Source organism: Jaculus jaculus, chromosome 1 (assembly GCF_020740685.1).
Source record: "Jaculus jaculus isolate mJacJac1 chromosome 1, mJacJac1.mat.Y.cur, whole genome shotgun sequence".
Taxonomy (NCBI): domain Eukaryota; kingdom Metazoa; phylum Chordata; class Mammalia; order Rodentia; family Dipodidae; genus Jaculus; species Jaculus jaculus.
The window spans coordinates 108784635-108805692 of record NC_059102.1 but is presented as its reverse complement, the minus strand read 5'-3'; the positions used below and the strand labels follow the sequence as shown (position 1 = coordinate 108805692).

Here is a 21058-nt window from a genome sequence, read left to right as displayed (position 1 = left end):
ACTTGGCATAAAAAAAAAAATTAGGACTCTCTAGAGATGGCTCAGTGTTTAAAGTCACTTGCTTAAAAAGCCTAGGGCCTAGGTTCAAATCCCCAGTACCCATATAAAGCCAGATGTACAAAATGGCCTTTGTGTCTGGAATCTGCAGTGGCAGGTGGCCCTGTCACACCCATTCTGTCTCTTCCTCACTCTGATTCTCATAAATAAATAAATAATTTAAAAAACAAACGAGTATTGTCCTATTATACTCTCTTACAAAGTCTCACAGTGAGATCTCTGTGCGTCCTATGAGGGTGGTAGCAAACCTCATGACTTTCATCCCATTTGCCTCCTGCAGATGTCATGGCAGCCACAATACCGGAGCTCCAAGTTTCGCCACGTCTTTGGCAAGCCAGCCAGCAAGGAGAACTGCTACGACTCGGTGCCCATCACACGCAGTGTCCATGACAACCACTTCTGTGCTGTGAACCCCCACTTCATTGCAGTCGTCACTGAGTGTGCTGGTGGGGGAGCCTTCCTTGTCATCCCCCTGCACCAGGTAGGGACAACTGCTGACTCTCAGGCCTGAACAGGTCTCTAAAGGCACTGGAGGACAGAGAGAAAGTAGGAAGAGCCAGGCCTCTTGGCCCTGAGATACGATTAAAGGCTTAGTCCTCGTATAAGTTAATTCACTTCTTTGAGCCTTGGTTTCCTTTTTGTGTAAAGTCATCATCATATCCCAAGAGTTGAGCTAGCAACTGGCCTAGCTTCTTCTAGAGCTTTCTTTCCTCTGCAGAATAGTGGGCCAAATTAATTCTCGCTTAGATGAAGTAAATTGCTAATGCTTTCCTGGGCTCGTGTGGATCTGAGAAATCGCTAAAGCGCCTCTCCTTGCCAGGGGTGAAAAAGGAAACCTGCGATGGGCCAGAAAGTGAAGAGAGAGCAGGCCTGGACCAGGTGCCATTGGTGATATTCTTTTTTGTTTGTTTGTTTGTTTGTTTTGTTTTTCTAGGTGGGGTCTCATTCTAGCCCAGGCTGACCTGGAATTCACTATGCAGTCGTAGGGTGGCCTTGAACTCATGGTGATCCTCCTACCTGTGCCTCCTGAGTGCTGGGACTAAAGGCGTGTGCCACCACACCCGGCTCCATTGGTGATATTCTGACCCCTCCAAAATGACAGCCTCATATAAACCACCCTAGTAGCAGATCTTTGCAGCATACCAATGCCAAACGTCCCCTAAATGCCTAAAGAGCCATAGGGCTTTGCCTGCTGCTGGCTCCTCTGGCTCATAGCAGAGCAGCTGTAAAGCCTGACCCAAGAAGGCGCCTGCCCACACACAAAGATTGGGAGCTAGGAGGATGCCAAGGCTGGAGAGCATAAGCTGAGAGGGCCAGTGGCAGACCCACACCAACACAGGACTTCAGCAGTTTATAGTCATAAATGTGATGAGAATCTCAGAGACCCAAGTTTTCTGGTCACAATGCATTTGGCTTAGAAACTAGTCACAGAAAGTAAACGTTAACTGCTCGCTTCTTTGGACTGTTTGTTTGTTTGAGACAGGGTCTCATGTATCTCAGACTGACCACTGTGTAGTCAAAGATGACTTTGAACTCCTGATCCTCCTACCTTCACCTCCCAAAGGGTCAGCGTTACAGGTGTGTGCCACTATAGCCATTTCATTTGGGAATTTAAAAAATGTCTCTCTAGGGCTGGAGAGATGGCTTAGCGGTTAAACACTTGCCTGTGAAGCCTAAAGACCTTGGTTCGAGGCTTGATTCCCCAGAACCCACGTAAGCCAGATGCACAAGGTAGTGCCTGTATCTGGAGTTCGTTTGCAGTGGCTGGAGGCCTTGGTGTGCTCATTCTGTCTCTACCTGTCTGCCTCTTTCTCTCTCTGTCTATTGCTCTCAAATAAATAAATAGTCTCTCTAAATAACTCCTAGGACAAAGAAGAAATCAAAATGGAAATTTTATTTTATTTTATTTTATTGCAGTGCAAGGCATCAAACCCAGGGCCTTGTGCATGCTAGGCAGAGAAAATAATCCAACAAAGCCAACAAGGGAATTTGAGAACTGATGTTTACATTAGAGAAGGAAAAAGCCAAAAAATTAATGGCTAAACCTCAACCTAAAACGTTGCCGGGGGGAGCAGGAGTGGTGGCGCACGCCTTTAGTCCCAGCACTGGGGAAGCAGAGGTAGGAGGATCACTATGAGTTCGAGGCCACCCTGAGACTACACAGTGAATTCCAGGTCAGCCTGGACTAGAGTGAGACCTTACCTCGAAAAACAAAACAAACAAGCAAAAAAAAAAAAAAAAAAAAAAAAGTTAGAGGAAAAAACCAATAGTATAAACTCAAAGAAAGTTTGAGCCAGGTGTTGTAGCACACACCTTTAATCCCAGCAACTGAGTGGCAGAGGTAGGAGGATCACCGTGAGTTTGAGGCCAGTTTGGGACTACAGAGTGAGTGCCAGGTAGGCCTGTCCTAGAGTAAGACTCTACTTTGGAAAAACCAAAAGGGCTGGAGAGATGGCTTAGGCTTCTGCTTGCCTGTGGAGCCTAAGGACCTCAGTTCGAGGCTCGATTCCCCACGACCCACATAAGCCAGATAGATGCACAAGGGGGCACATGTGTGTGAAGTTTGTTTGCAGTGGCTGGAGGCCCTGGTGTGCCCATTCTCTATCTATCCGCCTCTTTCTCTGTCTCTCACTCTCAAATAACCAAAAATAAGCAAAACAAAAGGCCAGGTGTGGTAGCACATGCCTTTAATCCCAGCACTTGGGAGGAAGGAGTAGAAGGATTGCTTTGAGTTTAAGGCCAACCTAAAAAATATGACAGTTAAATGTATTGTGTGGGCCCAAAGTAGATTTGAAATTGGAATTGGAGAAGGAGATCATGAAGTCCCACTTCTCACTGAGGAGTTACTGGTACTTAATGGTGGTTGGGGGAGGAAGAGACTCTTTCTTCAGTGGTGCAACCATTGGTAAACTGCCCATGCTCCTGTAACTAACCCTAAGTAGACTCATTGGTAACAGCAAAAAAAAGACATCTAAGTAGAAGAGAGATCAGCCAGATGCAGAAAGTGGCACATGCATCTGGAGTTTGTTTGTTTGTTTGTTTGTTTGCAATGGATAGAGGGCCTAGGTTACCCATTCTCTCTCTATCTGCCTTTTTCTTTCTCTTTCTCAAATAAATAAATAAAATAAAGCTAGACGGGTATTATTTTGCAATAGCAAGAGACCTAGGAAAACACACACAGAGAGAGAGAGAGAGAGAGAGAGAAAGAAAAGAAAAATAAGTTGAAAGTGTTAGGACAAAAAAAAATGAAGCAATAAGCCTGGGCATGATGACACACGCCTTTAATCCCAGCACTTGGTAGGAAGAGGTAGGAGGATCACCATGAGTTCAAGGCCACCTTGAGACTACATAGTGAATGCCAGGTCAGCCTGGGCTACAGTGAGACCCTACCTCGAACCCTCCTGCCCCAAAAAAGAATAAGAAATAAAACTTACTTACATATATGATTGTCTGTGAAAATACTTAAAAGAATATGTAGTCAATTATTAGAAAAATAAGAGCATTTAGCTGGCTGTGGTGGTGCACACCTTTAATCTCAGCACTCAGGAGGCAGAGGTAGGAGGATCACTGTGAGTTCGAGGCCACCCTGAGACTACAGATAGATCAGCCTGGGCTAGAGTGAGACCCTACCTCAAAAAAACCAATAATAATAAGAGCATTTAGAAAACAGCTGGATACAAATTCAGGTTATAAAACTCAGTTGCATTTGTACATACCAGGGACAATTAGAAAATGTAATTAAACATTGCAGTAGAATAAAAGAAGTCTGAACTACAAACAAACATGTAAGATTTAGAAGGAGAAAATTATAGGGCATTATTGAAAGATGAAAGATAGCATCAATACATGGAAAGATGTACTATATTCATGGATAGGCTGTTTCTTCCTCCAAATATCTGTAACATTCTCCCTTTTTGTGGTTGAGATTTTTGTTTTGTTTTGTTTTGTTTTGTTTTGAGACAGGGTCTCATGTATCCAGGTTGGCCTCAAATTGTGTAGCTGAAGATGACCTCAAACTCCTGATCCTCCTGTCTTCCCCTCTCCAGTGCTGAGATTATAGGTGTGCACCACCATGTCTAGCACATTTTCCTTTCTTTCTCTTTTTTTTTTAAAAAATTATTTATTTATTTGAGAGCGACAGACACAGAGAGAAAGACAGATAGAGGGAGAGAGAGAGAATGGGCGCCCCAGGGCTTCCAGCCTCTGCAAACGAACTCCAGACACGTGCGCCCCCTTATGTATCTGGCTAGCGTGGGACCTGGGGAACCGAGCCTCGAACCGGGGTCCTTAGGCTTCATAGGCAAGTGCTTAACCGCTAAGCCATCTCTCCAGCCCTCTTTTTTTTTTTTTTTTTTTTGGCATTTCAATTCACTCTCTAACTCTGTAGCCCCGGCTGCCCTCAAGCTCACAGTGATCCTCCTACCTGTGCCTCCAAGTGCTGGGATTATAGGCGTGTGCCATCATGCCCAGTTTATATTCTCCTTTCTTAAGACATTTGCCACAGCATATTGCTTGCTTAAGTCACTGTTCCCTGGGTACTTTTAAAAAATAGTTATTTATTATTTAATGGGGGCGGGGGTGGAGAGAAATAGAAAATGGACACACCAGGGTCTCTTGCCACTGCAAACGAACTCCTACCCCTTGGTACGCCCGACTTTACATGGGCATTGGAGAATTGGACCCAGGCCAGGCTGTGCAAGTGCCTCTACCCTGTGAGTCATCTCTCTGGTGCCCCTGGCTACTTTAACTAACGTCATTTGTGTGCTTCTGCTTGCACCTCCATGTCAGGACTTCATTTGCCTGTGTATTTTTACATTGTGGGTCCATAATTGGTGCTCACAAATTTTCATTGACTGGACAAATTATCCAGTGGTTATTCAAGGTAATAAGCAGGGTGGGCCTGAATGGCCCAAGCAGAGGTGTGGAGGTGGGGTTACATATAGAGTGCTCAGGGAACAGTGCAGAAAACAGTCCAGCCGGACACATAAGATTTGGAGGACAAGGGGAAGAAGGGAAGTTTCCTGGAGAAGTGGGCTGCAGCCAGATGGAGACCTTGAATGCCAGTGTGACAATGAAAGTTGTACAGCCTTATTTATTTACACAGGAAGAAGAAATGCAAAATGAAATTTTTTACCATCCAGCAAAGGGCAGAGGTAGAGGGAACCCCTAAAACCAACCTGTTTCTTCCAAGCTGTGGGTACTTGTAAAAGATTCTGTTGGCTAAACCGTGTTCTGAACTAATTAAGGAATTAATCAGGCTAGGATGTAGCATTGTCTTGAAATGGTCTCATTGTAGTTCAGGCTGGTCTTGAACCTTTTTTCTTCTTTCTCTCTTTTTTTTTTTCAACTTCATGCATTTTATTGATAGTCTGTATTTTAAATCTGCAGTATGACATGATAAACAGGGAAAGCTTCGTCCTAAAGATAGCTATTAATAATCAAACCAGATTTAATATAGCCGACCTTTCAAAGTCTTATTTTGCATTAAACAAGTTAAACTTTAGCAGGTATAAAGCACTGTACAAAAAAATGGGTACATTCTCAAAATTTAATTCAGGGCTTCCCAACCAGGAATTTACTGGACAGATACTAAAGAAGGGTGTTTTGTTCAGGTTTAAATGGAAGGAAAATGAGAAACCAGAAAAAGCAAGCCAACCAAGTTCACTTTACTTTATGCTCCTCTCTGCTTTGTTTTGTTTTGTTTTTTGAGGGTCTCACTCTAGCCCAGGCTGACCTGGAATTCACTATGTGGTCTCAGGGTAGCCTGGAACTCATAGCGATCCTCCCTGCCTCTGCCTCCGGAGGGATTAAAGGTCACCACACCTGGCTCCTTTGGGCGTTTTGAAATCTAACTAGCTGGAGAACACCTCTACAAGTCAAGAATTAAGGCACAACAGGAGCTAGCTAGCAGCCTTTCCCTCCTTTGTCTCCTTAGCCCCTTGTTTTTCTTATGTTAAAGAAATTTCTAGGGCTGGAGAGATGGCTCAGAAGTTAAAGGCACTTGCTTGCAAAGCTTGACAGCCCAGATTTGATTTCCAGTACCCATGTAAAGCCAGATGCACAAAGTGGAGCCCGTGTCTGGAGTTTATTTGCAGTGGCATGAGACCCTGGTGCACCCATTCTTTCTCCTTATCTCTCATAAATAAATCATTTGTCTGTTTGTTTGTTTGTTTTTGCTTTTTGAGGTAAAGTCTCACTCTAGCCCAGGCTGACCTGGAATTCACTATATAGTCTCAGGGTGGCCTCAAACTCTCAGTGGTCCTCCTACCTCTGCCTCCAGAATGCTGGGATTAAAGGCGTGCACTACCACGCCCAGCCTAAATAAATAATTTTTAAAAATAAAGCTTCTTTTGGAAATGGAATTATGAGTTTTTTGTTTCTTGGGGGTTTTTTGAGGTAGGTTCTCACTGTTGCCCAGTCTGACCTGAAATTCACTATGTGGCCTCAGGGTAGCCTCGAACTCACAGTGATCCACCTACCTCTGCCTCCCGAGTGCTGGGATTAAAGGTGTGTGCCACCACGCCTGGCTAAGTTTAACTTCTTTTTTAAAAACGATTTTATTATTTACTTATTTATTAGAGACAGAGAGAGGGAGAGAGAGAATGGGCATGCCAGGGCCTCTAGACACTGCAAATTAACTCAAGATGTATGTGCCACCATTGTGCATCTGGCTTATGTGGGACATGGAGAACCTGAGTCCTTAGGCTTCATAGGCAAGCAATTTAACTGCTAAGCCATCTCTCCAGTTCAAGTTCAGTTTCTTTTTGTATTTTTTATTTATTTATTTATTTATTTATTTATTTATTTGAGAGCGACAGATACAGAGAGAAAGACAGATAGAGGGAGAGAGAGAGAATAGGCGCGCCAGGGCTTCCAGCCTCTGCAAACGAACTCCAGACGCGTGCGCCCCCTTGTGCATCTGGCTAATGTGGGACCTGGGGAACCGAGCCTTGAACCGGGGGTCCTTAGGCTTCACAGGCAAGCGCTTAACCACTAAGCCATCTCTCCAGCCCTCTTTTTGTATTTTCAAAAATTTATTTGAAAGAGAGAGAGAAAGAGGAAGAGGAAGAGGAAGATATATATAGAGAGAATGGGTATGCCAGGGCCTTCATCTGCTGGAAACAAATTCCAGACACATGTGCCACCTTGTACATCTGGCTTACCTGGGTCCTGGGGAATCAAACCTGGTTCTTTGGCTTTGTAGGCAAACGCCTTAAAAGCTGAATCATCTCTCCAGCCTGTAAGGTGATTTTATGAGGTGTGTTATTTAGCTTTAGATTCAAATAATAGAGGAATGCTCATATTTAAACTCAAGGTTACAAACATATTGGCCCTAAATGAGCATAATCGTTTGCTGTTTTGTTGGTTTCATTTGGTTTGTTTTTCTGAGATAGGATCTCATGATCATGGCTGGCCTAGAACTCTCCGTGTAGACCAAACTGGCCTCCAGCTAATGGTGATCCTCTTGCCTCTGCCTCCTAAGTGCTGAAATTAAGTGTTTGGCTCATTCGTCTTTAGAAAAACTTGCATTATCTCCATGGACAATCTTATTTATTTATTTACACAAAGAAAGAGAAAGGGAGGGAGGAAACAAAGTCCATAGGCACTTTTGGTTTTATCAGTATCACTGACAAAACTGAAGGGTTTTTGTTTTTTGTTTTTTGTTTGTTTGTTTGTTTTTTTGACCCTGTCAGCAGGAAGTACATACAGTCTAGGCTGGATCCCAGGTTGAGGAGCCTCTCTCTGTCCTCATGCTCCCTTACCTTTCCCTGCCTTTCTGTGCTGGCTCGGTTACATGAATTCACAGTGTATTCCTTTTCACTACTGTGTACTGTGCCAGTGACGAACTGCTCACCTATGAAAAGCTGTCTAGTACTATATTAAAAAAAATTCAGGCATGGTGACATACACCTTTAATCCCAGCCCTAGGAAGGCAGAAGTAGGAGGATCACTATGAGTTGGAAGCCAGCCTGAGACTACATAGTGAATTCTAGGTCAGCCTGGGCTAGGAAGGGACCCTACCTCAAAAAAACAAAGAAAACAAGCTTGGTAGGCCAGGCATAGTGATACATACCTACGGGGTCAGGAGGATCACAAGTTCTAGGCAGATCTTGAATATTTAGGGAGAACATGTCTCGAACAAAAAGCAAGCAACAGCAAAAAAATCTTATCTGGGGTCTGGGAAGATATCTCAGTAGACTTCCCATGCAGAAGGGAGGATCTGGGTGTGGATCCCTGGCACCCACGGAAAAGCTGGGTGTGGCAATGCACACCTGTAATCCCAGCACCGGGGAAGTGGAGACAGGAGGGTCCATAGGGCTTGTTAGCTAGCTGCTCTAGCCAAATCAGTGAGCTGCTCCAGGTTAAGCAAGAGACTCTGTCTCAAAACATAAGTTGGGGGCTAGAAAGGTGGATCAACGGCGCTTGCCTACAGAGCCTAACAACCTGGGTTCAATTCCCTAGTACCCTCATAAAGCCAGATGTGCAAAGTGACATATGATTCTGGAGTTCATCTGGCTAGAGGCCCTGGCTTGCCCATTCTCTCTCGGTCTCTCTCTTTCTCTTTGTCTCTCTCTCTCTCTCTCTCTCTGTCTCTTATCCATATCTCTCTCTGCTTGCCAATAAATAAATAATTAAAAAATAAGTTGGGGGGCTGTAGAGATGGCTCAGTAGTTAAGGCGCTTGCCTGCAAGTCTAAAGACCAGAGTTTGATTCTCCAGTACCCATGTAAAGCCAATTACACAAGGTGGTGCATGCGTCTGGAGTTCATTTGCAGTGGCTGGAGGCCCTGGTATGACTATTCTCTCCTCTTTCGCTCACTCTCTCTCAAATAAATAAATAAATAAAGCTGGGGAGCAATTGAGGACCCAATGTTAGCCTCCAGCCTCCATAAATGCACACATGTGTGCACACACCTGCACTCACACACGTGCAGCAAGAGCTATCTGGTTATTTCCAGTCTGGGGCTGTTATGAGTGAAGCTGCTTTGAACGTTAGTATAGAGGTTTTGTGAGAAAAAGGCAATCTCATTTCTCAGGGTGAATGCCCAAGAATACAATTGCTGGATGATAAGGCAGTTGAGTATTTAGTTTTATAAGAAACGACAAGACAGACTTGGTACTACATACCTACAATCCCAGCACTTGGGAGACTGAGGCAGCAGGATTGCTTTGAGTTTGAGGCCAGCCTGGACTACATAGCAAGACCGTGTCTTTAAAAACTCATGTTCCAGGGCTGGAGATGGCTTAGTGGTTAAGTCCTTGCCTGTGAAGCCTAAGGACCCCAGTTCAAGGCTCAATTCCCCAGGACCCATGTTAGCCAGATGCACAAGGGGGTGCACGTGTCTGGAAGCCCTGGTGTGCCCATTCTTTCTCTTTCTCTGTCTATCTGCCTCTTTCTCAATCTGTGTCACTCTCAAAAAAAAAAAAAAAAAAAAAAAAAAAACATGGTCCAGGCTGGAGACATGGCTTAACAGTTAAGGCACTTGCCTGCGAAGCCTGAGGACCCAGGTTTAATTCTCTAGGTCCCACGTATGCCAGATGCACAAGGTGGCACATGTGTCTGGAGTTCATTTGCAGTGTCTGGAGGCCCTGGCCTGCCCATTCTTTCTCTCTCTCTCTCCCTTTCTCTCTGTCTCAATTAAAAATAAATTTAAAAAATAATTTAAAAAAAAACCTCATGGGCTGGGGAGAGGGCTTAATGGTTAAGGCATTTGCCTACAAAGCCAAAGGACCTAGGTTCGACTCCCCAGGACCCACGTAAGCCAGATGCCCAAGATGGTGCATGTATCTGGAGTTCATTTGCAGTGGCTGGATGCCCTGGTGCGCCCATTCTCTCTTTCTTTCTCTCTCCCTCTGATTCTGTCTCTCTCAAATAAATAAATAAATAATTTTTTTTTTAAAAAAACCTCATGATCCAAAGACAAAACAAAACATGATCCTCCTGCTTCAGTCTCCCAAGTGCTGGGATTATAGCCATGTGCCAGCATGCCTGGTCATATTCAGTATTTATTTTATTTTACTTTGTGTGTGTGTGTGTGGTGAATACACTTATGTGTCTGCAGGTCCAGCACCCTGTGTGCACACATGAAGGCCAGAGGAGAGCATCCAGTTGCCCCTCCATTGTTCATTCACTTGTTTCCTTGAGATCTCATCACTGATTCCAGAGCTGTGGTATTTTGGCTAGCCCCAGCTGTTCTCTGGTCTCTGCTCCTCACTGGGGCTGCACACATTCATGACCACACCCAGCTGTTTATGTGGGCGCTAGAGATTCCAACTCAGCAGTCACAGGCCCCCTCTGGCTCCCATGCTTGCACAGGAAGTACCCTTAAGCATTGAGCCATCTCTCCAGCTCCCACATCTCGTATTTCTTTTTATTGTATTTATGAGAGAGAGAGAGAGAGAGAGAGTGTGTGTGTGTGTGTGTAGAGAGAGAATGGGCACTTCAGGGCCTCCAGATGTATGTAGCACCTTCCATCTTGTGCATCTGGCTTTATGTGGCTACCAGGGAATCAAATCTGGGTTCTTTGGCTTTGCAGGCAAGTGCCTTAAGTGCTAAGTCATCTCTCCAGCCCTACCTCTAGTGTTTCTGGCTGCATATGCTGGTGCCTCACCACACTGGCCTTTTTTGGAGGAAGTATAACCCCCAACTGAGGCTGCTGGAGCTTCATGAGCAGCAGGTGAGGACCCAGATGGAACCCAGACCTGCGTGTGGTCTTGGAGCCTTGCCACTCTTCTATGCTGCCTGTTGCTGCTAAGGTTCGGCTGCTTATTTACTGGGCTTCTTGCTGGTTACCAGGGGTGGCAGGCCAAGCCAGGCCAGCCCCAAAGAAGTGTCAGCAAACAGGGACGTAGAAAAGGCGAGCACAGCCCATAATGCTTTAATGAAGTATGTGGGGGAGGCCAGCTTGGAAGATGTCAAACCTTACCACAGCCTCCAGTCATAGAAGTTATTACCAGAGTTCCAGCTGCCCTAGGCAAGACTGACTGACATCTCACAGGGCGTGCCACCTCTGGCTGGGTCCCCCCCTCTGCACATAGACAGTGAAGGCGAGCCTTTGGAAGGAGGCCAGGAGGTGAATTTTGCAGCCTTGGCAACCAAGGTCTGTGTTCAGGGGACAAAGGCATAGTGGCTAGATCTGGGCAGAGGCCCACCCCGGGCAACAGGGACAGGAGAATTAGGCTTCTGATCCTGGAGCTAACCTGTACCAGGGCCACACTGCAGGGTGTGGACTTTGGGTGAGGTGTGGAGGAAGGAAAGCAAGGGCAGGCAGAGCCCAGGAAGGGACATTGTTGGGTGAAGGCCAGGTGGACCCATGACTATTGGTGGCCTAGAGAAGGGTATGAGGGACACTTTTCCATTGTGCTCTCAGAAGCAGGGTGACCCTTCTCAAGCCTACGTAAGAAGTGATATGATTGTGTGTATGTGTGTGTGACACAGAGAGAGAGAGAGAGAGAGAGAGAGAGAGATCATCTTCCATCTCCGAAAAGTTAGGCCTCACACTAAGTGTATCTCCAGGCCTTGAAGAATACCAAGCAGCAATTAAAATTGGGTGTGGTGTGGGTGCTGCTCAGTGGCAAGGCTTGCCTAGCATGTGGGACGCCCTGGGTTCCACCCCCAGCACTCCACAAAAATCACGATCCGATAATCATGATTTGCTCAGGTGAACTGGCTCAGGTTCATTTATGCAGCATTGTTTTGTCCCGGGCAAGTGTGTTACCTGTATCTGCTCAACCGAATCCTCTCGCCCACCTGCGAGTGAAGTCTCGCTACTGCGGCATTCTGTGGAAGAGCCCCGACACACTGCCTGACCCCCTTTTCTCCCCCCAGCCATGCCTCCAGGCTCCACCTTCCCCTGCGGGGTCCTACTGGAGACAGAGGGCTAGATACTATTGTAGGAAGAGCCATGCCTCTGTGCTTGCTGAGGGTGCTAACCGTAGCCTCATAGACTTGCCCAGCCTGACACCTAGGGTCTGCCTCCCACATGCCTGGTTCTGCCATTTGGGGCCCTAACTTTCCATCCTCTCCATCTGCCCCAGGGAAGCCCCCTGGAGGATCATTGGATCTGTATGCAGCAGCCAGGGCTCTCTGGGGTCTGCAAGGGGCAGGTGTGTCATCCCTAGGTTGCGTCCCAATAACCCAGAGACCATCCCTGGCTGAATGCTGGCCTGAGGAGGAGAAAGGTAGAAATGGCTTCTTGATTATTGCTATCTATCCCTGCCAGGCTTTTAGCAGTCAGCAACCTCAGACTGACTAATGTCTGCTACTGTGGTGGTTTAGGGAAGACCCAGCCAGTCCTCGTGGGATGAGGAAGAAGAGCCGACCAGGCTGGGGCTTCTTCTGCTCTGGAGGCCTGGGAAGGGCCCTCCCCGGTGCCAACCTCTGAGCAGCTGCCTTTCTGGGTGGACCTGGCTCGGAGGCACCTTCCCTGAGGCAGTGGCTGTGCAGGGGATGAGAGGTGTGGTCTAAGTGGCCACTTGGCAGTTTGCCTTGGGTCAGCTCAAGGCCAGCCTGAGGATTAGTACTTCCTGAGAAACCTGCAGAGCAGAAATGAGGGCATGGCTCTGGGCGAGCAAGCAGAGATAAACAGAGATAAAAGCCCTGAGATCAATCTGGCCGGGAACAGACCTGTCATGCCCCTTCACCCAGGAAGTGGTCTAAGAAAAGGGAAAGGTAGTATATAGGAGGCCAGGACACTGACTCAGAGGAGGCTGGCACTCCCTCAGAGCACAAGGGGTATACCATAAGCTCACATTTATAGCGCCAGAGGCCTGGCCCCAAACCTGACTCTGCTCCTCCCATCCCCAGTAACCTTGGCTGAGTCTCTCCTCCAATCTGGGCTTCCCTAAGTGCAAGAGCGCTAGGATCCATCAGCAGTGCCTGGCACAGGTTCAGGATTAGAGAGACCAGCCGTGGTTTCACCATGCTTGGTCTCTGAGAATGCTTTGAGCTTTGTTTGTTTGTTTTAAGCAGGGTCTTACTCTAATCTAGGCTGACCTAGAACTTGCTGTATCCCAGGCTAGCCTTGAACCCATAATGATTTTGCTACCTCAGTTCACAAGTGATTGCAAGTGTGTGCTACCATGCCGGCTACTTTAAAAGAAAGAAAGTAGTTGGGGCTGGAGAAGTGACTCAGCAGTTAAAGGCACTTGCAGGCAAGGCTTGGGTTCAATTCCCCAGTACCTGCATAAACTCAGCAAAAAGTAGTGTATGCATTGGAGTTCATTTGCTGTGGCAAGAGGCTGTGGTACACCCACCCCCACACAACCTTCCTGCTTACAAATAAATAAAAATATTTTAACAACTCTTTTCAATTTTATTTATTTATTTGGGAGAGAAAGAAACAAATAGAGAGAATGGGCACGCCAGGGCCTCCAGCCCCTGCAAACGAATTCCAGATACATACGCCGCCTTGTGTATCTGGTTTATGTGGGTCCTGGAGAATCAAACCCTGGTCACCAGGCTTCACAGGCAAGTGCCTTAATTGCTAAGCCATCTCTCCAGCCCCAAATACATTTTTATTTGTGTGTACGTGTGTGTGCACACACACAATGCCATGGCATGCATGTGGAGGTCAGAGGACAATTTTGAGGTATCTCTGCTCCACCTTTGAGACGGGATCTCTTACCCCTGTAAACACATTGCCAGACTGCAAACAGACATGAGACTAGCTGCTTCGTGAGCTTAGGGTTCTTCTGGTTCCGCCTCCCATTGTCATAGGTGCTTTGGGACCATAGAGGCATGCACCACTTTGCATCTGGCTTTACCTAGGTGCTAGGGGATTGAACCAGGGCCGTCGGGCTTTGTAAGCAAGGGCCTTTAACCTTTGGGCCATCTCCCCAGCCCCTGTGTTCAGTTTTTGAGACAGAGTCTCGGTCTGCTGCACAGGCTGGTCAGGAACTCACTATACAGTCTGGCCTCAAACTAGTAATAGTCCCTGTGCCTCTACTTCCTGAGAGCTGGGATTACCCATGTGTACTACCTTGCCTGGCCTGTAATTTTGTTTAATTTTGAGATAGTCTAAACTGATCAGAAATTTTCTGTGAAGCCTAGGTGAAATCCTTCTGCTTGTCGTCCCAAGTGCTGGAATTACAGAAATTCATCATCATGCACAATTTAAATACTAAATGCTAAATGTATATGAGTTTCCTTTTTTAAAATAAGATGGCTGGGGGACTGGAGAGATGGCTTAGCGGTTAAGCGCTTGCCTGTGAAGCCTAAGGACACCGGTTCAAGGCTTGATTTCCCAGGACCCACGTTAGCCAGATGCACAAGGGGGCGCACGTGTCTGGAGTTTGTTTGCAGTGGCTAGAAGCCCTGGTGCGCCCACTTTCCTTTCTCTCTCTCTCTCTGCCTCTTTCTCTCTCTGCCTGTTGCTCTCAAATATATAAATAAAAATAAACAAAAAATTAAAAAAAAATAAGACGGCTGGGGATATGGCTCTGTGAGTAAAGTGCTACCATATAAGCATTAGGACTTGACTTATAGGGGGTTGCACCCGCGTAAAAATGCCAGGCATGACAGTGTGCTCCTACAAGTGCTGGGAAGACAGAGATAGGTCCCTAGGCTTATTGGCTAGCTAGCTTGGTGAGTTCCAGTGTCAAGTTAGAGAGCTTGTCTCAAAAAAAAATAAAGTGTTTAGTCACTTAATTGCAAAGCCTACTGGTCTGGGTTCAATTCCCCAGCACCATGTAGAACTGGATACAAAAGTGGCACATGTGTCTGGCATTCATTTGCAGTGGCAAGAGACCCTGGCATGCCCATGCATATGTGTGTGTGTGTGTGTGTGTGTGTGTGTGTGTGTGTGTGTATACATATACACACATACACCTGCACATACAATTAAATGTTTTTTCTTTAAGTTTTTTCAGAGGTAGGGTCTCACTCTAGCCCAGGCTGACCTGGAATTCACTATGTAGTCTCAGGGTGGCCTCGAACTCACAGTGATCCTCCTACCTCTGCTTCCCAAGTGCTTCAAGTATTTAAAAAATAAGGTGGAGAGCAATTGAAGAAGATATCCAACCTTGACCTCAGGCCTCCACATGCGTGTGTGCCCCCCCAAAAGAAGGCCGATAGAGTAGCGCACATCTGTAGTCTCAGCATTTGGGATATGAAGGGACACACACACACACACACACACATACATATATATATGGTATAGTGATAGCTACTGTTACTGAGCACTGACTAAAGCACCTCCCTGCTTGGCTTTTCATATATAATATCTATCTCATCCACAATGATCCTGCAAGGAAAGATTGCCATGCACCTCTGACACCTAAGGAAGAGACTTACAGAATGTAAGCAACTATACAACATGGGCAGATCTTTTGTTGTTTTTTTTTCAAGGTAGGGTCTCACTGTAGCTCAGGCAGACCTGGAAGTTACTCTGTAGTCTCAGGGTGGCCTTGAGTTTACGGTGATCCTCCTACCTCTGCCTCCTGAGTGCAGGGATTAAAGGCATGAACCACCATGCCTGACAACATGGGCATTCTCAAGAACTCGCCCTGAAATCTGGGCATAGTGGGCATACTGTAATCCCACCACTTGGGAGGCAGAGGCAGGAGGATTGGGAATTTGATGCTGTAACAAGATCACACACACACACACACACACACACACACACACACACTTGGATGATGTGCAGATGTGCTTTCACTGCTTGGGCAGATTGGCAGCTCCCGGTACCTGGTATGCAAAGCCCTGAGTAATGTATATGAAAAATCTGGAATAGGAGCTGGGGATACAGCTCAGTTCATAGAGTGCTTGCCTACCATTAAACACATCCCTGAGTTGGATCCCTAGCAGTACATACACTGAGTATAATGGCACACACCTGTAATTCCAGCACCTAGGAAGTGGAGGCAGGAAGATCACAATTTCTAGGTTACTGGCAGCAACATAATAAGTTCAAGGACAGTCTGGGCAACATGAGACACACACACACTCTCTATCTCTGTCATAGGTAGATTCGTTCACAGCAGGTAGATTTGGGGTGACCTGGGACTAGGGAGAAGGACTGATTATTGAGTTTCTTTCTGGAGTGATAAAATAAATCATTTCAAAATTAGGATATACCAGGATCCATGCATTGCATACTTTAAAAAAAAAAAAAAGTTTTGGGGGCTGGAGAGATGGCTTAGCAGTTAAGGCATATGCCTGTGAAGCCTAAGGACCCAGGTTCAATTCCTCAGGACCCACATAAGTCAGATGCACATGGGGCCACATACATCTGGAGTTCATTTGCAGTGGCTATAGGCCATGGCGTGCCCATTCTCTCTCTGTCTTTCTCTTCTCTCTCTCTGCTTGCAAATAAATAAATAAAAGTAAAAATAATTTTAAAATGTGTTTATTTATTTACATACAGAGACAGCCAGAGAGAGAGAGAATGAATGGACACACCAGGGCCTCCAGACACTGTACATGGCCTCCAGATGCACGTGCTGCTTTGTGCCTCTGGCTTTGTGTGGAAACTGGGGATGCAAACCATGGTCGTTAGGCTCTGCAGGCAAGCGCCTTAACTACTGAGCCATCCCTTCATCCCTGCATTGCATGCTTTCAAATAGTGACTCTTCTGGTATGTGCCCTGTACCTCAGCTCAAAACAGAGGGCTTTTCCTTTCCTCCCCCTCTCCTCCTGATAGCTCCTATCTAGAAGCCACACAGGTCCTATAGCCCACGCCACACAGCCTGAACCTGAGACTTACCCCACCAGCTGTCTTGGAGTTCCTGGGGTCATAGGCCATTATGTCAACAGGGTCATAGAAACTTGAACCAGACAGTGGCTGACCCAGCCCTGCACATGAACCAGGTTGTGGGCCCTGCCTGGCCATGCAGCCTCAGCCTGCACTCACCAGGTGGCCTTAGCTCCTAGAGCTTATCCACAACTGAGTGGAAGTGACAGCTGAGAAGAAAACAGGAGAGTTTCCATCCATTCAGCAAACACTCAAGGGCATCCAGAGATAGGCCCTGTTGGAGGTTCCCAAGGGCAGACTAGGCAACCCAAAGACACAGTCCTTGGACTGCTGAATCAATAGTCTCAGGACTTAAAAAAAATATTGTATTTCTTTGAGAGAGAGAAAAAGGGAGAGAGAGAAAGAAAGAGAGAGGGAAGGAGGGAGAGAATGGGTATGCCAGGACCTCCAGCTACTACAAACGAACTCCAGGTGCTTGTACCCCCTTGTGCATCTGGCTTACATGGGTCATGGAGAACTGAACCAGGATCCTTAGGCTTTGCAGGCAAATGCCTTAACCACTAAGCAATCTTTCCACCCCCAGGAATTTTTTTTTCTAATTGTGGCACTGGGGTTTGAATCCAGAGCTGTTGCAGTCAGATTCACATTGCTGGCAGAAACCACCTGATCAAGAGCAGCTTATAGGGCGGGGGGGAGGTTTATTTTGGCTTACAGACTCAAGGGAAGCTCCATGATGTCAGGGGGAAATGACAACACGAGCAGAGGGTGGACATCACCCCCTGGCCAACATAAGGTGGACAACAGCAATAGGAGAGTGTGCCAAACACTGACAAGGGGAAACTGGCTACAATACTCTTAAGCCCACCCCCAACAATACACCTCCAAGAGGGGTTTATTCCCAAATCTCCATCAGCTGGTGACCTAGCATTCAGAACACCTAAGTTTATGGGGAACACCTGAATCAAACCACCACTTTCTTCCCTGGCCCCCATAAACTGATAACCATCCATGATGTAAAATGCAATGCATTCAGTCCAACTTTAAGAGTCCCCATAGTTTTAAATCAGTGCTAATGATGTTCAAACATTTCCATAGTCAGATCTTTTTTTTTTTTTGGTTTTTCGAGGTAGGGTCACACTTTAGCTCAGGCTGACCTGGAATTCACTATGGAGTCTCAGGGTGGCCTCGAACTCTTGGCAATCCTCCTACCTCTGCCTCCCGAGTGCTGGGATTAAAGGCGTGCGCCACCACGCCCGGCTTAATAGTCAGATCTTTTAACTGAGCCATAATACCAAAAAAAAAAAAAAAATCCCCCCAAAACCCACAATGGCACAGAATAAACACACTGCAAAAGATGGCATTGGACATACCAAAGAAATATTCAACCAATACAAAATTTGAACAGGGCAAACATCAAACTCTGTAGCTCCAAGTCCAACAACTCTAGCCAGTAACAAGTCTCAAAGTCTGATAATCCTAACCAGCAAAAAGTCTCTGGAGTTCTAATTCTGCCCCTCCAGCTAGGCCACTCGTAGTTCTAGAAAACTTCATCAGGGGCCAGCAGCTTTCCTTAGCAGCCATCTTGTGGTCCCAGCATCTCCACTGGGTCTCCACTGCAACCCATGGTTCATTCTCACAGCTCCACTGGGTCTCCATGCAGGCAGTACTGCTTCACACTGCCCATGGCCATTTCCAAACCACAAGACCATGTTGCAAATTCAAGGACCCTCTCTTTCCTGCATTTCTTATGCTCCATAATACCAGGTGGGGTTCCAGTTTGTTAATCCAGGGGGGAATAAAGTATGCTTTGAAGAACAGGATACTCCTTGAGCATTCAGGCCCTTTCATAAGAGTCTACATTCTTCTTGTTGCCCCAGTGCAGGTCAGCTGGTCCAATCTCAGTGGTTTAATCTCTCATACAATTGCAGCTGAACGGGCAGAAGTTTTGGCCCAAAGATTTCTTTCTGTGCCATATCCCTCTGCTTACACCAGTCCATTTCTATGCAATGCAACTCTGTACAAGTTCTCAGGGCATGGGCATAGCAGCAAGCCTCTCACACAAACTGCTTCTAGCCCAGTCCATGCAAAGCTCTTTCTCACCCTCATAAACCAAACCTCACAGTCCATAGTTCTTACTGCATTCAGGTCTCTCAACTCTGACCAGAATAGTCCATCAAGCTGTACTTAAAGCACAGTAAGGCATCTCTTAGGCTAAGGTTTCAAATCCTTTCACATTCCTCTTGAAAATCAGCTCCAAAAGGCCAAAGCCATACAGTCAGGTGTCTAGCAGCAAATGATACCACTCCTCAGTACCAACATTACTCTTGCAGTCATTGCTGGCAGAAATCACCTGACCAAGAGCAGCTTGGGGGGGGGGGTGTTATTTTGGCTTACAGACTCAAGGTGAAGCTCCATGATGGCAGGGGAAAACGATGGCATGAGCAGAGGGTGGACATCACCTCATGCATCACCTCTCGCCAACCTAAGGTGGACAACAGCAATAGGAGAGTCTGCCAAACACTGGCAAAGGGAAACTGGCTATAATACTCATAAGCCCGCCCCCAACAATACACTGCCTCCAAGAGGTGTTAATTTCCAAGTCTCCATCAGCTGGGGACCTAGCATTCAGAACATCTAAGGTTATGGGGGTCACCTGAATCAGACCACCACAAGAGCCTCAAACATGCTAGGCAAGAGCTCTACCACTGAGCTGCATCCCCAGCCCTTTGAAATTTTCACGAATTTGCGTGTCATCCTTGCGCAGGGGCCATGCTAATCTTCTCTGTATCGTTCCAATTTTAGTATATGTGCTGCCGAAGCGAGCACAGCCCTTTGAAATTTTATCTTGAGGGCTGGAGAGATTGCTCAGCGATTAAGGTGCTTGCCTGCAAAGCCTAAGGACCCTGGTTTGATTCCTCCGTACCCATTTAAAGCCAGATGCACAAGGTAGAACATGCACCTGGAGTTCATTAGCAATGGCTGAAGTCCCTGGTGTGCCCATTCTCTCTCTCCCTCTCTCTCCCTCCCTCCTTCTGTGTCTCTCAAATAAATAAATAAAATATAAAATATCTTTAAGTTTTTTATCTTGAGACCAAGTTTCCCTATGCAGCCTAGGCTGCCCTTGAATTTTCTCCTGCCTCTGCCCCCTGAGTGTTGGGATTACAAGCCTGTGTCACCACACCCAAACTTAGTCTCAGAATATTTTTAAAAAATATTTTCTTTTTCTTTCTTCTTCTTCTTTTTTTTTTTTTTGTTTTTTTTTTTGTTTTGTTTTTTCGAGGTAGGGTCTCACTCTAGCCCAGCCTGACCTGGAATTCACTACGGAGTCTCAGGATGGCCTTGAACTCACGGTGATCCTCTTACCTCTGCCTCCCAAGTGCTGAGATTAAAGGCGTGTGCCAGTACGCCCGGCAAATATTTTCATTTTTTAATTGAGAGAGAGTATATGTGCACCAGTGCCTGTTGCTGCTGCAAATGAACTCCAGATGTATGTGCTTTGTAAATCTGGCTTTATGTGAGTAGTAGGGAATTGAACCCTTGGTCAGCAGGCTTTGCAAGCAAGTCCTTTTAACTACTGAGCAGTCTCCCCAGCCCCAAGTCTCAAGAGTTTTTTTTTAATTAAAATTTATTTATTTGTTTGTTTATTTATTATTGGTGAGACAGAGAAAGCAAGAGGGAGAAAGTGGAGGAGGGAGAGTGAATGGGTGCACCAGGGCCTCTGGCCACTGAAAACGAACTCCAGATGCATGCACCACCTTGTGCATCTGGCTTACGTGGGTCCTGGGGAAATCAAACCTGGGTCCTTAGGTTTCGCAGGTAAGCCCCTTAACCACTAAGCCATCTCTCCAACCCCATCTCAGGAGTTTTTACAGAGAAACTTTTAAGGACACACTATTTCTTCTCCTTCCCTCACTTTTCCAACTTTGCAAGACCACTGCACTTTTTTGGTTGTATTGGGGTTTGAGCCGATGGCTTTGGGCTCTCCCACTGAGAAGACCCCCAGCTTACCACTGCAGTTTTCCCAACACCCTGTGGGAAATGTGTTCAGTCACAACTGAGCCTCTAGAGATGCCATGTTCATCTACCTTCCTTCTTAGTAAGGCTGTAAGACGGCTGGCACAGCATGGGAATGGCTCTTAGGTCACCTTGGCAGCCACACAGCTGCACTCAGGACCCCAGGCTGCCTTCTAATTCCATTCCTGGGTTCAATCAATCCTCTTGCCTCAGCCTCCCAAGTAGCTGGGACAGTAGGTATGGAAACCCATGCAGGTTTCTTGCTGCTGGGATAAAGCACCCGACCAAGAGCAG

The 21058-nt window shown here is 46.4% G+C and overlaps 1 protein-coding gene and 1 non-coding gene across 2 annotated transcripts in view; one reads left to right on the top strand and one right to left on the bottom strand.

The window, feature by feature from the left end:
• Positions 1-328: 328 nt before the first annotated feature.
• Positions 329-21058, top strand: part of Coro2a (coronin 2A) — a 41295-nt gene continuing 20565 nt past the window's right edge. Inside the window, exon 1 of the mRNA XM_045142489.1 lies at positions 329-538. Coding sequence (XP_044998424.1) covers positions 338-538 — 201 coding nt within the window. The 5' untranslated portion in view covers positions 329-337. The remainder of the gene's footprint in view (positions 539-21058) is intronic.
• LOC123458164 lies at positions 19470-19576 on the bottom strand. Its single transcript, XR_006635462.1, has one exon. It is a non-coding gene; the product is annotated as a U6 spliceosomal RNA (small nuclear RNA).